Source organism: Odocoileus virginianus, chromosome 26 (genome assembly GCF_023699985.2).
Source record: "Odocoileus virginianus isolate 20LAN1187 ecotype Illinois chromosome 26, Ovbor_1.2, whole genome shotgun sequence".
In the NCBI taxonomy this organism is placed as follows: domain Eukaryota; kingdom Metazoa; phylum Chordata; class Mammalia; order Artiodactyla; family Cervidae; genus Odocoileus; species Odocoileus virginianus.
Genome location: NC_069699.1, coordinates 17,333,664 through 17,352,179, shown reverse-complemented (window position 1 = coordinate 17,352,179; position 18,516 = coordinate 17,333,664). Strand labels below are relative to the sequence as shown.

Genomic DNA, 18,516 nt, shown 5'->3' with positions numbered 1-18,516 from the left:
AACAGTTAAAATCGATTTTTTTTTTCTATCTCTCTCTCTCTCTCTTTCTCCCTCTTGAAGAAAAAAAGGTGACCTTGACCTAGTAATGCAATAAAAATGTAAGATTGTATTTTTATAAAAAGCTATGAAAACAGAAAACTATGAATGGAGACCTACATGAAGGATGGAAGAATAGAAGAATAGCCAGAGTACCTTAGCAGCAGTAGCAGGAGTGGCAGCACTTCCGAAGGAAGACTTTGTAAACTACAAATTAGATTCAGACAGAGGAGGAGTTGAAAATGGAGGCATTATTTTCTACAGAAGATGATGCGCATGGAGAACAACAAAGAAAATTAATAAAAGTGAGATGATTAACAAAATACAATGGTAAGAATGTAAGTTAGGATTGAGTCCTTAACTTTCATTTTTATCAGTCTCTCGATGAAGATAGATAAATGACTACACAAATCCAAGCCTGTGGACACACTTTATAATTATGATCATTGTGCTTAAAACCAGATTCTTCTTTAATTGAATAAGACACTAAAACAATGAATGGCCAAGTTTTAATCACTCTCACACAAAGATTTTCCATTTATGTAATCTCAAACAAAACAAAACAAATTCTATATCACCTGTTAAGTTCCAGACCCTATGCACTCATTGTGGCTGAAGATACAAAGATTTTGCAAGTTCAGCATCACTTTCCTGTTTCTCTGGAGCAGTCGCCCTTACTCTTCTGCTCAGGTCCTGACCATCCTCAACCAGCTTATGACCATGATGCTGGCCCTCATTATTGGGCCAGCTATAAACACTTGATTCAGGAAGAACCAATTAAGCCTGCCTTTAGAGCTGATCAAGAGCCACAAAGTTATAGTATTTCAATCTTATGCAATTTTTGTAAAACAAAATTATTTCAAAATCTACTAATTATCCTTTAAGTTCTAGGAAGTACATTTTGTGACTAAGAGGACAACAAATTATCTGCCATCATTTCTGCTCTGCCCACTTTATGTTTCTGTCACTGTGATAGAAAAGCAGTGGGAAATGGCAAAACTAGTTCTGATTCATTCAACACATGAATGCTTCTTAGGTATAAAACACCATTCTGAACATTGTCCTGGATAAAAAGATAAATAATACTCAGCCCTTACCCTCAAGGATCTTACAACTTGGCAAGGGAAATAAATCATGCACATAGATGACTGCAATAAAAAGAAGATAATGATTGCTGCCAGATGTTTGGGGAGACTAAGTGCAGAATAAGGTAACATTCAATAGTCAGCCAAGAACTGTTTATTGAACAGTAGCAAGATGTGAGCTGGAAATGGAAGAGGAGAACATAGATCTTCACATGAGCAACTGAAAAATCAAATGATATTACTTGCAACACAGCTCTTCAAATAGACTTTTGGCACCAAGTTCCCAATAAATAGCCTTAAATTAAAAACTCAATAAGGATATAGCCTCTGTCAAATATAGCCTGAGGTACTGATGCCTAAATACTATGATCACCATTCATTTTTATGTTCCCAAGTATGCCTTTTTGTTGCTTTGCTTATTCCCCCCTTTCCAAATTAGCTAATTCTACCTTAATAGGATACCTAGTCTACCTGTTCCACCCTTCTTGTTCCTATATAGTAAAATAGGTGAATTACAAGAGGAGTTTTGACTTCAAACAGCTGAAAGAAAATATTACATAACTGGGGAAAAAAGGCACGTGTGGATCCAAGAGTTCCTGTGTTTTAATCAGGCCCCTATCTCTCTCTTCCTCAGCCCTTCTTCTCTTCCTTTTCGCCTCTCTGGTATCTCTCATTAGAGGATTCAAAAATCTCCCTGCCTATATAGCAGCTTCTATCACAGCTACAGGCTTATACCCTTGCAGCTCCAGGATGGCTGGAAGGAGGCGGGGTCATCATAGCAGAAGGTGGCACTTATGTACACTTTATGAAGCATCGCATCTATGAGTGATGGATAATCACACTGTATACAGGGTAGATTCTTATATTTATTATGGTACTTTTTCCTTGAAAATGGCGGTAAAATGTACAAAATCAAATAGTGTAACATTGTCCAAAAGATATACATAAAGCATTTTCAGGAAAGGGCTCCCTTTTTCTTCTAACTCTGGCATAGGGTCTGTTGGGCAGTGGTGGCTCTGTGTGGCTATCCTAGTTGTTCCACCAGGAGTCCAAGGATTAGCTATGCATGCCTATGGCTGCCCTCTGTTCACATCCTTGAACTCATCATTGTAACCAGAAGATTTTTTTGTTTTCCCTCCTCAAACTTTAAATACTGAAACCTGCAGGAGGGGCAATATCTAAAAAGAAATTAATGGACTGGACTGTCCCTAGAAGGAAGATAAATAGGTGATTAAAAGGAAAAAATAAGTCCTCTGTATCAGGAAATGTTTGATGTTGTTTGGGCATCAGAAAACAGGTGTTCTGACACATGAAGGAACAGAAGATATTGGTCTAAAAACACTACCATAGCCAAAGGGGCGTGGCCTATTTTTAACAGAGGATTTGAGATTTAAAAGATAACTTGTAGAACATTTCCTTATTTTACTAATGGAGAAACAAAAACCCAGACACAGAAAGAGACACGCCAAGGTAACACAGGAGGCTGGTGGAAGATACAGCTACTCATCTGACTTTTTAGGTTTATGTGTTGTGTGTGTGTGTGTTTTGTACAAGGACAGTTTTCTTTAGAACATTAACATTAAAATGAAAATATAGTCTTGTTTTTGGTTTTCTCTCTACCCTCGATTCAATGTAAATGGTTTTGCTACCCTCCAACAGTAAGCCACAGCAAGAGTTGAGTTTACCATATGGAGTACACTTTGGTACCACGGACAGAGACATTGCCTTTCCTTAAGCAGAACTAGGGCCACTTGTTGCTTTAAGGGGCCAAGTTTGGGCTGGACCTGAAGAAGGGCACGCCTTTGAAAAACAGCTTTCTAACTGCACTAAAAACTGCTCTGGCATCTTCTTTCTCCCTCCTCCCCCCACATCTTCAGTTAGAAAAAAAACAAGAATAGCGTACTGGATTGATGGGGAGATTTCTGTCTAACCCTGTTTCTTCCTCCTTCTGTCACCTCTTCCTCGCTGTTTTCTGTCCGCGCATCTCTGGAAGTGGGTAGGAGGGAGCCTTCTACCTGTCAGCGCTAGAGAAGAAGGTGCGTTCTGCAGAGTTCTCCGTTGTTCCATCTCTTGCAATGAGAGGAAGAAAAGGAGTGAATCCGCCACGGATTTGCTGGAGATCAGGGTTAGTTGGTTCGTCCAGCTCCGGTCACAGTAACCCTGTAGACCAAGGCTGCACTTTCATTCCTAACGTTTCTCCTCCTTGTCGTCTTTCCTTACAGGCTACCCAGTGCCTGGCTCCAGAGAAGTCTCTGGTTAAAGGTTCTTTACGTCATAAATCAGGTTCCTGTGTGCATTTGTGTTTTTCTTACGCAAAACTGGTACAGAGGGATTGGCAGTTGAGACTAGGGTCTCCCTACTCCTCTTCAGCCTCGACCACAGCATCTTGCAACTACCTTGCATTCTCCCGGAGCTCACAGCTCCGGCCCCAACCTCAGGGTTGGGAGCAGTCAGCCCCAGACAGCACCGCCCTGTCCCGGGGCCGATGCCACCCGTCCCTCGAATGTGTGTGTCAGTGCAGGCGGGCGAGCCAGAGGCTTCTCCACTGAGACAGGAGCAGGAACTCAGCTTTCGCCTGCGACCTGCAATCCCCAGATTCCCTGGGGACCGCGAAACTCCCAATCGGAGCCAACCCTCCCCCACCCCCGCCCTGCTCCAAGCCGCCCACCCATTCCCCCCCTTTACCTCCTCACGCAGCCCCTCCCTGCGTGATGATGCAAACCAGTGGGAAGGGCGGGCTCTGAGAAGGGTGGGGAGAGCCGGAGAGAGCGCGAGGGTGGGAGGGAGTGGGAGGAGGAGGAGAGGGAGCCGAACGTCCATTTAAAGCGATAGCAATCCGTGCCCTCTCCCTAGTGCTGGGCTGTTGGAGAGCTCGAGCTGCAAGCCGCGGAGCGCGAGCGCGAGCGCGGCGCGCCGGCTGGGGAACCCCAGAGCGCACGGCACCCCAAGCTGGCAGGCGCCGCGGGACCCCCTACCCTCGCCGGCTGCCCCTCCTCGGGCGCCCCCACCCTCCTCGCCAGCAGGAGCTCCTGGGCTTCCCACGAGGAGCTCACCCCAAGGAGCCCGAACCCCGGCGAGCCCGCCACCGGCCCCTCCAGCGCCGCCGCAGCCGCTGGAGCAGCATGGTCCAGCTGGGGAAGCTGCTCCGCGTCCTGACTTTGATGAAGTTCCCCTGCTGTGTGCTGGAGGTGCTCCTGTGCGCGCTGGCGGCGGCGGCGCGCGGCCAGGAGATGTACGCCCCGCACTCCATCCGGATCGAGGGGGACGTCACCCTCGGGGGGCTGTTCCCGGTGCACGCGAAGGGTCCCAGCGGAGTGCCCTGCGGCGACATCAAGAGGGAGAACGGGATCCACAGGCTGGAAGCGATGCTCTACGCCCTGGACCAGATCAACAGCGATCCCAACCTGCTGCCCAACGTAACGCTGGGCGCGCGGATCCTGGACACTTGTTCCAGGGACACTTACGCGCTCGAACAGTCGCTCACTTTCGTCCAAGCGCTCATCCAGAAGGACACCTCCGACGTGCGCTGCACCAACGGCGAGCCTCCAGTTTTCGTCAAGCCGGAGAAAGTAGTTGGAGTGATTGGGGCTTCGGGGAGTTCTGTCTCCATCATGGTAGCCAACATCCTGAGGCTTTTCCAGGTAGGGGGGTGCTCCCTCTGGGGCAGAGCGCGCCGTAGTTCCCCGCGCTCTTAATCCTAAAAAAGCACTGGCTTGGACCTGCGGGGCGCGGGGTCAGGTCAGCCTTCGCTCACTGCCACCCTGGAGATCCTGCCGAATCCCTCTCACCCCAAGCGAGGAGGTACTTTCCCCCGCTGGGTTCATTTCCCTTCCATCTCTCCCCTGTCCGCGCTCCACTCCATCCGGCTTGACATCCTGGATTTATGGCCCCATTTACAAGAAGCAATCTGCGAAAAACAAGGCGATGATTTAAATGGGTTTGCATTAGAGTGAAATATGGTCCAAAAACTGGCTCGTTGGCTCGTAAAAGTGCCAGGCTCCTGTGAGAGCCGGTTAAGCGCAAGGAATTTGAAAGATGAGAAGACGCCTCGAAACTGGGCATTTCTCAACTCCCAGCCTCCCAGCCCCACGCCACCGGGCAAAACGCAGCTCCCCAGGAAAATGTCCAGAAAAGATTAGGGAGGCACTTCTTAGACCCAGGGCTAGGTCTTCACCTACATCTGAATGCTCATTGCCCGTTTCTCCCAGGTCGGATTTCCCGACCTGTAGCCTGTCTTCGAGAAGGCATGGGGCAGAAGACAAGGGGGACGGCCCCCAAGTGGGGCGAGGCCACCCGCAGACGTGACCCCCGGGTGATTTGCTCTGGGCAGTTGTTTGCACCGTCTAAATTGCGTTTGCAATCCAGCCACTGGCAGGAGCTGGGCGATCAGCTTTCTACTCTTGCCTTTCGAGCCCAGAGATGAGCTCATGCTAACTGCGAAACAAAATAGCTTTCTCTGCCTCCTCCCTCCGCCCATCCTTTCCCACGACCTCCCTAACGCAACCCCCCAACCCAATCCTGGGCTTTGAGGACGATTCTCAGAGTCAGGCGAGAAGGCACCTGGAGGGAGGCAGTAGGGTGCGCTGAGCAAGGCTGGGCGGTCCTCCTGCTGGGGTGCAAGAGGGCGACGGCGAAAATGGGAGAAGGCGGATGGGGCAGCTGAGCGATGGGTTGGTTAGTCTACTGCAGCGCTCTCTCTCGAGCCGCCTGCTCCCGGAGCCTCAGCCCCAGGGCTCGTGCGCTGCACTGGGTATAAATGGATGGCTGTGAATTAAGAAATTGAATTTCAGGGTCCGCGTGACTATAGGTTCCCTTTTCCTTGTTTCTCTGTCTTTCTCACCGTCGCTTTCTCTCCTCGTGTCTCTTTCTCCATGCTTTTTTCCCCTCCTCTATTTTTAATTCCCCTTTCAATTTCTGCCTCTCTTCTCCTTCTCTACCTTTATCTCCAAGGTTTGCTGTTGTTGCTGTTGCTGATCTCTATCTGGAAGTGATCTTTTTTTAAATGCACAGTTCTCTCCCTGCCTGGTAGTACCCAAACTCCCTCAATCGCTTCTCAAGATCTTCTGTCTGAGCCCTATGCTCACCCTGTCTAGAGAGTTGGCTCTCTCTCAAGTGCCTTTCCCTAACGGTGTTGGGTTTCTGGAGGGGACTCCAGGTGAGAGTCCAGCCATCACCCCCATCTGCTCCCAGGAGTATGAAGTTTGTGTCTGTGCCAGTAAGAGGGGTGCCTGTCCATGGCTGCAGCCTGGTATGGACCCTCTGATCCAGTGAGCATCCCTAGTGCCTCCCCGGGATGCTGTCACAAAGATCTTCAGATGTTTGCAAACCCTGAAGTGCTTGGGAAGGAAGCCTTCACTTTGAGTTGGTGCGTTCAAGAGCCTGGCTTGTTGTAAGCAAAACCCAGAAGCAATTTCTTTACCTCTGAGGTTAAGCCAGAGAACCTGAGGAGGCAGTCCTGTAAGGAGGATGAGGCCGGAGGTCACCTGAAAACCACAGAGGTGACTCACAGAATTTTAACTGGAGCTCTGGGAGTTGAAGGCCCATTTGCTCTTTGACGTTTTTTTCTTTTATTAATTATGTTACTGCCTGTTCCTCTCTTCCCTCAGAGCTTGGGCAGTGCTGCAGATGGGCCTGCCTGTCTAAAACAGAGTGAATCTTCAAGTCAAGAGAGAGCTTGCAGGCTAGGCTGACGGACTGTGTTTGCTGGAAAAGATTCCAGGGGGAGCTGATTCCTTCTCTGGTGTGTGGACCTGAGGCAGCTGCACAAAAAGCAAAGGCTTGCCTTGTGTTTAGTCCCCGCATTCCCTGGGCTGGGAAGGAAAGGAACTGAACGCCAGCCTTAGCAGTGTGGGCTGGGACCAAAACCATTCAGAGAAAACACTGTCATTCTCCTCTAATTTGCAAATTGCAGCTATTTACCTTGGACTAAACAGCTGAGGGAAAAGAACAGTTTTCACCTGTATTTATTGAGAAGAGGCTGATAGTATGAGGGATGCACCAACTTGTAGCTTGTGCTGTGAGCTGGGTATGAGCGTTGGTGTGGCCATCCCAGTTAACCGTTGCCTATGTTTAAATATATAGACATAGATTCCAACAGTCTCTTCCAGTAGCCTTTTTTTTCCCCCCTTGCATGTGATCTTAGAAACTCCTGGCATGCAAGTCCAATCCCCAGTTTCCCAGCCTCTGTAAAACTGCAAAATGAATAGAGAAAATAGTGGAACACAGACCCATTGTTCAAAGGCGCAGTCACTTTGGGGAGAGAGGAAAAGAATGGTAGGTGAGTCTTCTCTGAGATTGCAGAGTTCAGCTCAATTAAGATTGTCCTATATAAAGGCAACTCCTCTCAATGATTGAATTCTTAGTTCTCCAGAGATTCAAGTTTTCTTTTGCCTGGTCACCATGGGTTGCTGTGGGGAATATGCCAAACCGATCATTTGAGATAAAAATTTATGGTGAGGTTAACTTCCAGGCTGGGGGAGGAATACTTCGTGACTTCAGTGGGGGGTGCTAAGCGCTGAGGGTTGAGGGCAGGAGAAGAAGATAGTAATAGATGTAACAAATGCTGCAGCTGCCAGCAAAGCCTGGAATGAAGTTCTTTCACGAAAATGAGGACCAGGGCAAGACTGAGTACTCAGATGTAAGTAGTGTCTCTGACTTGGAATCCTCATCTGCTGCTGGGGGGCCGGAGCTGAGCGAGTGCTCTCTCTCCTCTGTGTGCAGACTGTGCTGGTTAGTCAGTGACATGTCAGAGCGCAGGAATCATACCCAGTGGATCTTTCAAATCCAGGAATTTGAGGCTAATGAAATTAGTGTGTGGCCAGGGCTCTGCCAACTAGAATTAAGTCACTGCAACAGCCCTGCAATGCATTTTCAGCCTGAAAGAAGCATCAGGGAGGCATTTCTAGAGATTTGTTTCTGAGCTTGTACAAAATAATACTCTCCTAATGCTAAGAAAGATTAAATGTAAATTAATATTGACTATGAGTAACATATTTTAAAAAAATGATCACAGAGTGGGGGATGGCTTAAAAGTGAAGAGCTTACATAATGTGGTGTCCAAAGAATAAATCTCCCCTGACCACTGTTTCATGGGCTATAAGTAAGATATATTATAGTGGAAAGTAATGGGAACGTTTTTATTCAAGGCTTCTCTGCTATTGACTCGAGAGCAAACACTCTGAGAGTATAAATTACTCTTGCTACACCCTGACTCTGATGAACAATATTTCATGTTCAGTGACATGGTCTAAGATATAGACTTGGAATTGAATGGCATCTGTTTCAGTTGTTTTGTTCTCTCAGGAGCAACTAGATAGAACAAAGTGGTCGACTTGACCCTTGTGGAAGCATATTGCAAATCTAAACCTGTGGCCCTGGTACCATAAATGAAATGCATTTGTAAATTTGTGGTTTCCTTCTGCTCATTGATGCTTGAGTATAATCTCAGTCTTTGGGGGCAGCATTTTATACATAAGTACAAGGTTCTCTTGCTTCTTTCTTTCTCTCTCTCTTTCTGCAGCTTATGTAATTGATAGAACTGGGCACCTAGGATGATGTGGTGTTACTATAGTGGGAATAAAAAAAAAAACAACTCTAACTTACTCTTTAAAAAAATTCACAGATATAGGTGTCAGTGCCATTTAGAAGAGTCTCTATAACAATTTCTGTCTCCACATTTACTGTGTTTCAGCAAATTTACCTAACAGATGGCGAGTGGGCGATTTTTAAAGGGGCATTTTTTAAAAGAGCAGAAAGGGAAGGAATAGAGACAGGCACATACTATAACTGAAGATACCTCCACAAGTATTTTATGTGTATATATATACATATATACACACACACACACACACATATACACATATATATAAACACACACACATATATATGTATATATATACACTTATACAACTAAAAAAGTCTTTGGATTTTTTTTCTTCAAGAATTACTGAGATAATGGATTACTTCAATTTCACAAACATTTAGGATTTAGCAAATTATAAATGCTCTCTTTGTTATGTATACAAGTTGTATCATGGATTTAAAAGACCATAGTCAATTGCACAAAGTGTGTTCTAGTCTCAATCCTGCCATCAATTGGCTGTGTCACCTTAGGTCATTCAGTTTTCCAGGCCTCATTTTTCTCATCTGATATTTCTTATTTTTTTAAGATGTACTGAAGTTTCTAATCTCTGTGTCATAGTTTAGCTTGGAGAAAATCATGCTCCATGATGTTGTATTTCTAGCTCCAACTTTGAACTTTGAGTGAATTTGGGGCAACTTGTTAATGATCTTTTCACACAGCTATTTTAGTTACTATTGGTCTAGCTGATTTCACCACTCAAACTTTTTCTTGTGTTCTTCCACCAGTGTGTGCCTTAGTCATATGTATCAAGGCTATTGTGGGAAAAATTGCCTCCTGGGTCAGCTTCCTACGTGGTCATATGACACAGGGCAGGGAGTGGGGACTGTGGATTTTACAGAAGCAGATACAGTTTTCATTATCCATGTCTTCTCCCCTTTCATCTTGCAAAAACAGCAGGCTTTTCTTGGAGAACTGCCAGATAATGACATCCTGCCTCCTCACTGGCCCCAGGATGAGTCATAGCAGGTGATCGGTTCATGTGTGGGCATCTAAGTCTCTCGGACTCCTCCTTGAGACTTCTCTCAAAGAAGGATTGGGGCAGGGGGAGTCTTTTCTCTGTGGAATTTCTAAGCTAAGGAGAGATGTCTCTGGGACTCCCAGTGATCATCCAGCACAAGAAGAGACTTTCTGTAACATAAAGTCTTGCAGAGGTAAGCAAGGCTGAATGATGGAGAGAAGGTTGGAATTCTGTTGATACTCCGGAACTCCCAAATCCAACTTTGTCTGAATATTTGGCAGCACCCCTGAATTTCCAGTACTTGTCCCTTGAGGTTGTTCTTGTTTGTTTCTGTTTTCAAATTGCCTTTGATGATTTTGAGTTTGTTTTCAGCCATGTTCAACTGAAAGCATCATAGCTAAAAGAGCTAATTTCCTTCATTAATGTCAGGTTTGCTCACTAACATTCCTTAGGTAAAAAATAATAACTGATATTTTGTTTCAGGAAAATCCTTATAGCCCAGGTTTGAGATATATGAAACTTTACATCCTCCCCTACTCTCTCCAACGTTTATTGTTCTATCTTTAAGCATTTATGGAGAAGGAAATGACAACCCACTCCAGTACCCTTGCCTGGAAAATCCCATGGACGGAGGAGCCTGGTAGGCTACAGTCCATGGTGTTGCAAAGAGTCAGACATGACTGAGCAACTTCACTTTCAAACATTTGTGATCATGTATTTCCCATCTTGATGCAATTGAGAAAGAGAGCAAATACTTCTGATATAAACTGCAGCCTACAGCCCTCCTATTTGGAAGCTTTAGGACAATAGTTGATTCTTATCATTTAAGCAGATCTTTTGTTGGTGTCTTCAGAGCACAGACGCATTTTCATGGCATAATGGAGTACAAAGTACATTAAGCCTGCTCTACTTCTCACCCTCTTTTAACTTAAACAGGCAAAAAAGAACAGGCTCAAACACATTTTCCAAACTAAAACACACATGTGATTATGTTTAGAAGACATTTATGCAACATGTAGTTAGACTAATAAATTAATGAACCTTTTGCCAATTGGCACAGCAAATATATATGTTCAATGTACTTAATTAAGAAGAAGACAATAACCTATTTTTGCAGGTTAAATAATTACCTGAGAAGAATATTGTGCCTGCACACTTAATATTATAGTATTTCATGCTTGACAAGTAATTTTATTTCAGTTATATTTACTGCCAAATGTTTCTTGGATCAAGTTATTAAGTTATAAAGTCAAAAGTAAAATGATATGAAAGTACAATGATAAAGGAAACATATCTCACTTTATGAGAAGTTCTAATTTCTTTTCAATATTACTAGCAATGACCACAGTACTCACGGAGTTCTTACTGTGAGCCACTGTGTCATGTACATTTAGTTCTGACAGTGATTCTGCAAAGGACATATAATCACACTGTAAGTCTGAAGAAAGTGATTCTCATAGTCCAAAGTCACATTGCTAGTAAATGGCAAAGCCTAGATTCGTCTCAGATTTGTCTGACAGTGCATTGGTTGTTAGTCACTAATAGCACTGCTCAACTGTTGCACCAATAAAGAAGTGCTTAAAATAATCATAGATTTGCCAACCCTGAAACTATAGTGATTTAAAGATATCAGAGTTGCTAATTGCTTAACCAAACCTACTTCCAGAAAGAGATAACATTTTATTTCATTTCTATAGCAAGATTAATTCTGTATGCCAATAGAAACTTGAGCACACAAATCCTTATCTCCAAAGAAAATATGCTTGTTTTCCATTATTCAACAGGTAGCTAGCCCTGTGCAGAGGCAATAAATATATAGTAGACTTTTCATTCAAATAAATGAGAAAAGATGTTTCTTTTTGTCCTGATTCAGTGCCCATTCATTATGGATTATCATAGTTCTTCCTAAACTTTATTTCATTTACTCCACTCTTTCTATAAACCTCAAGTGAGAGAATCCATCATTCAGATATATGTGCAATGCAAGAGGACTGTATTAATACCATTTCTGGAAGTCAGGTTGATAGAGCACAGGAAGTATATCCTAATAAATGCAACATTAATGTTTGTGTGGGCCGTGGAATGAAGGGTAGGAGAATTTTCAGTTTAATGGATTATTTTGTCTCTTACTATAAAAGTGCTGCGCCTTAATAGTCTTATAATTGGTCATTTACAGAGTCTTCCATCTCCGGGTTTTGTGCTTTCTTTACTCTGAGGCTGTTGATTCCCTTTCTCATTCTGGATGGAAGATAGCAATGGAGTCACTGCAAAGGGCTCAGCCTGCCTTTTTCTGTTATTGTTCGGTTGAAAATATTTCTATTTGTTAAAGCGCTGTTTAAACATTTTTACCATGTTTTAAACTTGACTGCGTTCCGAAGGTATTAGCACGGGCAGATATAATGGGGGATGTTTTCCAGGAGAAAACATGCTTTTATCAAAGGAAGTATCAGAATTTTCATGTAGAGATTAAGAATCAGATTCTAGAGTTAGACAGACCTGAATTTAAATTCATACTCATGACTTATTAGCAGCCTCATCTTAATCAAACAGATATCACATCTCTCTTTAATTTCCTTATCTTTGAAATGGGAACAAGAGAAGTGTGCCTGATGGAGTTACACATAAAGCACGTCTGAAAGAATAATCATACAGATTGCACAAGATACGCATGGAAATAGTTAGGCATCGAGTTGAGCATGTGATTAGTGTTTAATACATTTAAGTGCTATTGTTTTATTATTATTATTATGCTGCCATTAAATATCATTGTTACTTAAACGTCATTATTGCTAAGTCTACTGTAAAATTACCGTAATAATCCATGAATTCTACTCTTCTGTTTCCTTTGCTTAAATCAATATATATCTATCTGTGTGTGTGTGTATATATATATATATATAGAGAGAGAGAGAGAGAGAGAGAAAGAGAGAGAGAGAGAGAGAACATTTTATCAGTACTATTCAGTGGACTGAGAATTTCCATGGTGCTGGTTAAAAAGTATCATTCACTGCATGGACTTGGTGTACTTAGCAGAGAGACTAACAGATTTGAAGTCAGGCATCCCCAAGTGTGAATTCCATGGTGACCCTTTTCTAGCTGTAGAACCTTGAGGAAATATTTTAAACTTTTTGAACTTTACTACTTACTAGTTTCCTCATCTATATATTTTTCAGAAATACTAAGCATCCTCCTTGTGCACTGTTCTACGTTCTTGGACGTATCAATGAATAAATTAGACAAGAGCCTTTATGCGTTCTCTCTCTCTCCCCACCTTTCTTTTCTTGTGCTCTTGTTGATAACAGATGGATGTTATAAATAAATTCTATGCTTTGTCACAAGTTGATGGGTTCTATGGGATGAAGAAAGGAATTTGAAGCCACTGAAAAGCATTGGTTGTGAGTGCTAGAGGGGTGTACAGGTGGGTTCTATTTTTAAATAGGGTAGTCAGGCTGGATTTCCTAAGTTGACATTTGAGCCAAGACTTGAAGTGAGGGAGTTGTCAGAATGGATTGGGGGGACCACTCCTTGGAAGCGGGAACAGCCGGTGCCCAAACTCTGAGGCATAAATATGCCCGGCAGGTTGGAGGAATACCAAGGAGGCTGCCCCTGCTAACTTAGTCAGTGGGGAGGAAGGGGCGGCAGGAGGACTTGAGGTCAGGCCAACGAACTGGGTAAGTCCGGGGAGACCGTCACATGCGTTTTGTCTTTTACTCTAAATGTAGGCAGCCAGAGGCAGGGTTTTAGCAAAGGTGTGACATGATCTGTCTCTTGTTTGACAAGTATAACCCTGTCTGTGGTCTTGAGGATGAGGGAGAGAGCGGAATCAGGGAGCCTCTCAGGAGGCGATTATAGCCTCCGTGAGGTCCATGTGCCAGGATGTTGACGGCCAGTCTTCTCAGAAGTGGTGCATCGGGAAGACTGTGACAGCTTTTCCTGGTAGATTAAAATGTGAGAATGTAGAAAAAGGGGTCAAGGGTGAAATCAAGATTTAGTGCCTGCATAACTAGAAAGGTGTGGTTACTATCACATAAAATGGAAAAAGTTTAAGGTAGAGCATATGTTAGTGGATTAAAGGTTTTGGAGGTATAAGACAGTATTTTTCTTGATATCCAAGTAGAGATGCTGAATACAGAGCCGGATACACAAGTCTACAGTTCTGATGAAAGGTCTAAGCTAGAAATACATTTTACTAAAATGGAGATATTAAGAACAGTTACATGGAAGCGCTATTTTAAAGATAAAATAATGTAGTTAACACTGTCTTCTCAATACTTTTAACAACTCTTAGTTAAAAATAACAATCTGAAATGAAATGAAATACCTATAGTTTTTTGTTTTTACAGTAAAACTGAATAAAATGTTGCCACAGTTATTTTATTAGTAATAATATTTGTGACACAGTTGTTTTGGTTAAGACACCATGACTACAAACGTTTAGAATAAACCTTTCAGGTTCCAAATTTTCACTGCTAGTGTACTTGAAATTGTAACGTTTAAATTAGTTGTGATAGAGTACCTCTTCAAATAGAAGTAATTCTGAACTATCTAGAGCAATGCAGTCTTGTACACCTTTATATATAATTATTATTTTATGATTCATCAAATTCACTTGAAAATTTGTATCACTGATAAATTAGAACTTAAGCATTTACTAATATATTCAAGGGAAAATTGTACTTGTCATTTCCATTTGGGTACCTACTTTGAACAATTTTGCCAGACATTTCACATTTTCCCTTCACTGTGCAACTGAAAACTTGACAGGGGGAAATATTATCTTACTGGTTTTGAGTTCTCCTTATTGTTGTTCAGTCGCCCAGTCACGTCTGACTCTTTGTGACCTCATGGACTGCAGCACGCCAGGCCTCTTTGAGTTCCCCTTAGCTATCTGCAAATCCTTAAACAGACTTTGTGGCTTAACCGAAATTCTCTTCCATATTCATTCCACTAGCAGCTATTGGTCTAGGCATGTACTTATACTAAAAAATGCATGACCACGTTGTCTCTACACATCTATAATTTTATGTTAACACTATCATTATGTAAGCTATATTTTAATTGTAATTATAACAAGTTTTACATCAACACATCCATTTCTAGTGTTCATCTAGTGTTCAAGGAGAGAGCAGCATGTAGTAAATTTTATCAAAATATACCATCTGAAGAATAGAACAGAGGGTAATTGTCTAATTCTCTATTCACTATAATTAAGTTCAGTGGAGTCGGCATAATAGAATTAAGATGAAAAAATAGACGCTGAGGTGCCACGTCTCCCTCTCCTCACACCCCCTTTTCATATCAGAGAGCAGCAGTGTAGTAGCTTTTTGTACAGAAATGGAGACAGGAAGAGGCCAGAGGATGAATGACAGGCACAAGTAGGCTTGAACTATGAAGAGCAATATGGAAATGAAATTTCGCTGTTGGCTTCAGTGAGTGGGGAAGATGTATCAGCATTTGTGCCTACTTTGATCACATTTTATGGAACAGTTAAGCCCAGCGTCAACCATATTGTCCCATCTTCCTCGTAAGTAGGAACATACTGTTACTCGAATCTTTGCTTCCTGTTTCTTGATGATTGGTTGAGAAGATTATCACAGGGACTGCATCTTGTGAGCAAGTGCATTGTTTTGAAAAGATTGAAATTCACTTAAGAATGGTAACTCCAACTTTCCTCTTTCTTGATCTTGGACTATTTAAGTCTGGAGTGTAGCAGTAGGTTATGGGGGAGTATTATTGGAATTTTTGGTTATGCATAATGGTTATAGCATGATGGTTAGGAATGTAGATGTCAGTTCAGATCCTGACTTTCCACTTACTAACTGTATGAGCTTGGGAAATTTACCTGATTGCCTGAACCTCGGTATCCACATTTATAAAATGATGGTAATACCATTCCATCACAGAGCATTTTCTTTCACTGATTCTGACCCCTACTCATCAAGGTGACTGAACCTCGACCCTGCTTTCATTGCCATTCATTGAAACAATCCCTGTTTGAGAAGTTGAATGTTGAAGCCAAGTGAGGTCAAAAGAGAGAAGTATTCAGGACATCTTCACTCAGAGGCTAAGGGAAATATTCAGGCCTCAGATGGAGAATCAGGCGAAGGGCTTAATTTCCTACTGTAGTGATTAAGAACAAGTCAGACAAGTGGGTTTAAACTCACTTCCATTAGGCTGGTGATGGGACCTTAGGTGCTTTTGTAAGTCCTGTAAGCCTAAGCTGAAATCTGAAAGAGAGCAGTGACATTATCAAGACCTATCATATAGCCTTGTTGTAGTAAGTGAAAAATCCTTTTTAAAGTGTTCAGCACACTGTTTGGCATTTAGTAAGAACTTAGTAAGTTGTAACGTCATTGACTGCTACCACTCCTAATTTTGTTAAGTAGCTGAGCAAATCCTAGGCCCATTCTTTTCTTAAATTGCACCTAAACATTTGGACAACCAGCTAACATTTATCAAGTGTTGCTTTTATAGAAACGCTCATGAATCCAAAGGTGCTTTTAACACTCTCCCAGTCAGAGCATGTTTTGGAGGTGGAATCAACACAGCACTGCCTCCATCATCACCGCCACTACTGTCACGGTACTCGCTTACTGCGTGCTTTCTGTGTGCTGGGCACCACGTTCAGCCCTCCGTATTCACTATATGGTGTCATTCTCACCTCAGGAGACATTATCACCATCCCCAATCCTCAGATAAAGACACAGGTGTTGGAAATGTAAGAAACTTAAAGGCAGGGAATTCAAATCTCTTTCTCTCAAGAACCCTTAAATATTAGTATACTATCAAAACTACATCTTGTTAAGAAAATCTGCTTCCCTCCACTCAAGTTAGTGTAGAAACAATTCTCAATCCCCATATTCCTCTATTGCCCATGCCACCGTGACCTCAGGATAGTAGGGGGAAGTGACCTCTTCAAAGACAAAGGCAACCTAGTCTCTTCTGCCTTTCCAGAATGAGCTAACCAATATTTTCTTTCCTTCTTAAGAATCCCCACGTGTTCCTTTTGGTATTTGCCTTGGCCTTTTTGAATTCTGACATTCTGTACATGACTCATCCACTCTCCTTAATGCTAGTTTGTCGAGGTCAAGTATAGGGTCTTACTCATCCTGAAGTCCAATTATACCCCTGTAACATCTCACTCTGTGGTTTTCTTCCTATAGGGCATCTTCAGATATTTGTTTGAATTTTGTTGAATTGTTCTCATCAATACTACATTAAAAGTTATATAGAGAGTACTTTCCTGTCAGGAAAGCCATCTAAATAAATTTCTAGATGGTTACTTTTTATAAGATTATTATAGAGGTTATGAATCTTCAGGTAATATCTTTTAGATTAAGTTCTTCATGTCACCTTAGTTTTACATAGAATGATACATCTGAATTTTCTCTATCAAACCTATGTGGCTTCACTGGCTTATAACTTAGCTTTTTGGTTACATTTTGTTGACTTTTCTACTTACAATGATATTTGAGCCTGGTATTGATGGGGTTGAGTGGGAAAGCACATCTTAAGGCCATGAATTGGTTTTGTAGAGAGCTAACATAAAGAACTAACGTTTTATCATATTCTGCAGAACTCAGGAGTTTTTTTTTTTAATTCTATAATTCCATTCTTTCAAGGAGTATAAAACCAATTTCAAAATGTTTATCCTAATTTGTTCACCTCCTCCTTCTTAGTCTTAGTGAGAAGAGGAGTAAACTGAATGGAAGAGATTCATTATGACCACTGAGGCCACAGGAAACCAGTCAGTCCCTGAGTATTATTTTCATCTCTCCCCTATGCATGCGATCTAAGGTCTTGAATGGTTGCTAGGTGAAAATTACCTAGTTGACCATTGCTAATGGATTGTGTCATTTAATCCCCTGGTAGTCATTCAATGAAAGTATGTATTGTTATGGTATCTTATAGATCACATGCATGGAACCTAGACTCAGAAATAGTTATTTGCTCATTAAAATATGGAATTTGGACTTGGGTCTCTGACTTCTAAAGCACTTCTAGTGACTTTTACCACTAAATTAAAGTTGTAAAACTCTGTGAGAGTAGATAGCTTCTAAAGTTTCCTCACCTCTAAGTTTTTAGAATTAAATTTTCATCTGATTTACAGTCTTAACAGTTGAGATGGGTAGGGAGGACTGCCAGCCTGTTGAATGGAATTTTCCTTAAATTAGGCTGTTTTATGACACCAATTCACTCATTCATTCCCTCAGTGTGTATTGGAATTCTCTCTGTGCAAAGCCATTTTAGGCATCACAGTGGAGTGAGCACCTCTTCTATCGACTCTCCCACAGCTTCAGAGAAGCCTTGGACTGTTTTGCCATGTATGGAAGGGGGCTTGGTGATGGAAGCCTGGTTTGTCCCCCTCTGATAAAACTAAGACATACTCACATTAGTTCACAGGCCTCTTGATCCCATGGTGTAACAGTACAAATGAACCTTATCATTTTGCCTGCAATTAATGATATAAAGGCTTTGGATCTGGATATAGAGAATGGATGCAACTGTGGGCTTGTTGATTCTATGTGTATATGGGTGTCATATGTCATCAGCCTGCAGCTACCTGCCAGCCACCACTACTTTTCACAAACCAAACAAATACATTCTTATCTCTTCTATAGATAAACTCTTGACAATATATTTAACAGTGTATGTATATATATATATATATATATATAGAGAGAGAGAGAGAGAGAGAGTTATATATATTGTTACTAGAGCCTCCCCCAATAAATTTATCATTGGCTAACCAATGATTTCTCAAATATGCTAATTAAACAACCTTTAAAGTAGAC

The 18,516-nt window shown here is 42.2% G+C and overlaps 1 protein-coding gene and 1 long non-coding RNA gene across 9 annotated transcripts in view; one reads left to right on the top strand and one right to left on the bottom strand.

Moving 5' to 3' along the window:
- The first annotated feature begins 4,238 nt into the window (after nt 1-4,238).
- The window catches only part of GRM7 (glutamate metabotropic receptor 7), an 871,847-nt gene continuing 857,569 nt past the window's right edge, over nt 4,239-18,516 (top strand). For all 8 annotated transcript variants that reach the window (XR_011483650.1, XR_011483651.1, XM_070455619.1 and 5 more), the window contains exon 1: nt 4,239-4,762. Coding sequence is in view for 6 of the 8 variants with exons in the window: in XM_070455619.1 (XP_070311720.1) it covers nt 4,244-4,762 (519 nt within the window). In the remaining 2 variants the exon portion in view is untranslated. The remainder of the gene's footprint in view (nt 4,763-18,516) is intronic.
- On the bottom strand, nt 4,350-6,131 carry LOC139031228 (uncharacterized). The gene is made up of 3 exons (XR_011483663.1): nt 5,682-6,131; nt 4,586-5,028; nt 4,350-4,440 (listed from the first exon to the last, which is right to left on the bottom strand). It is a non-coding gene; the product is annotated as an uncharacterized lncRNA (long non-coding RNA).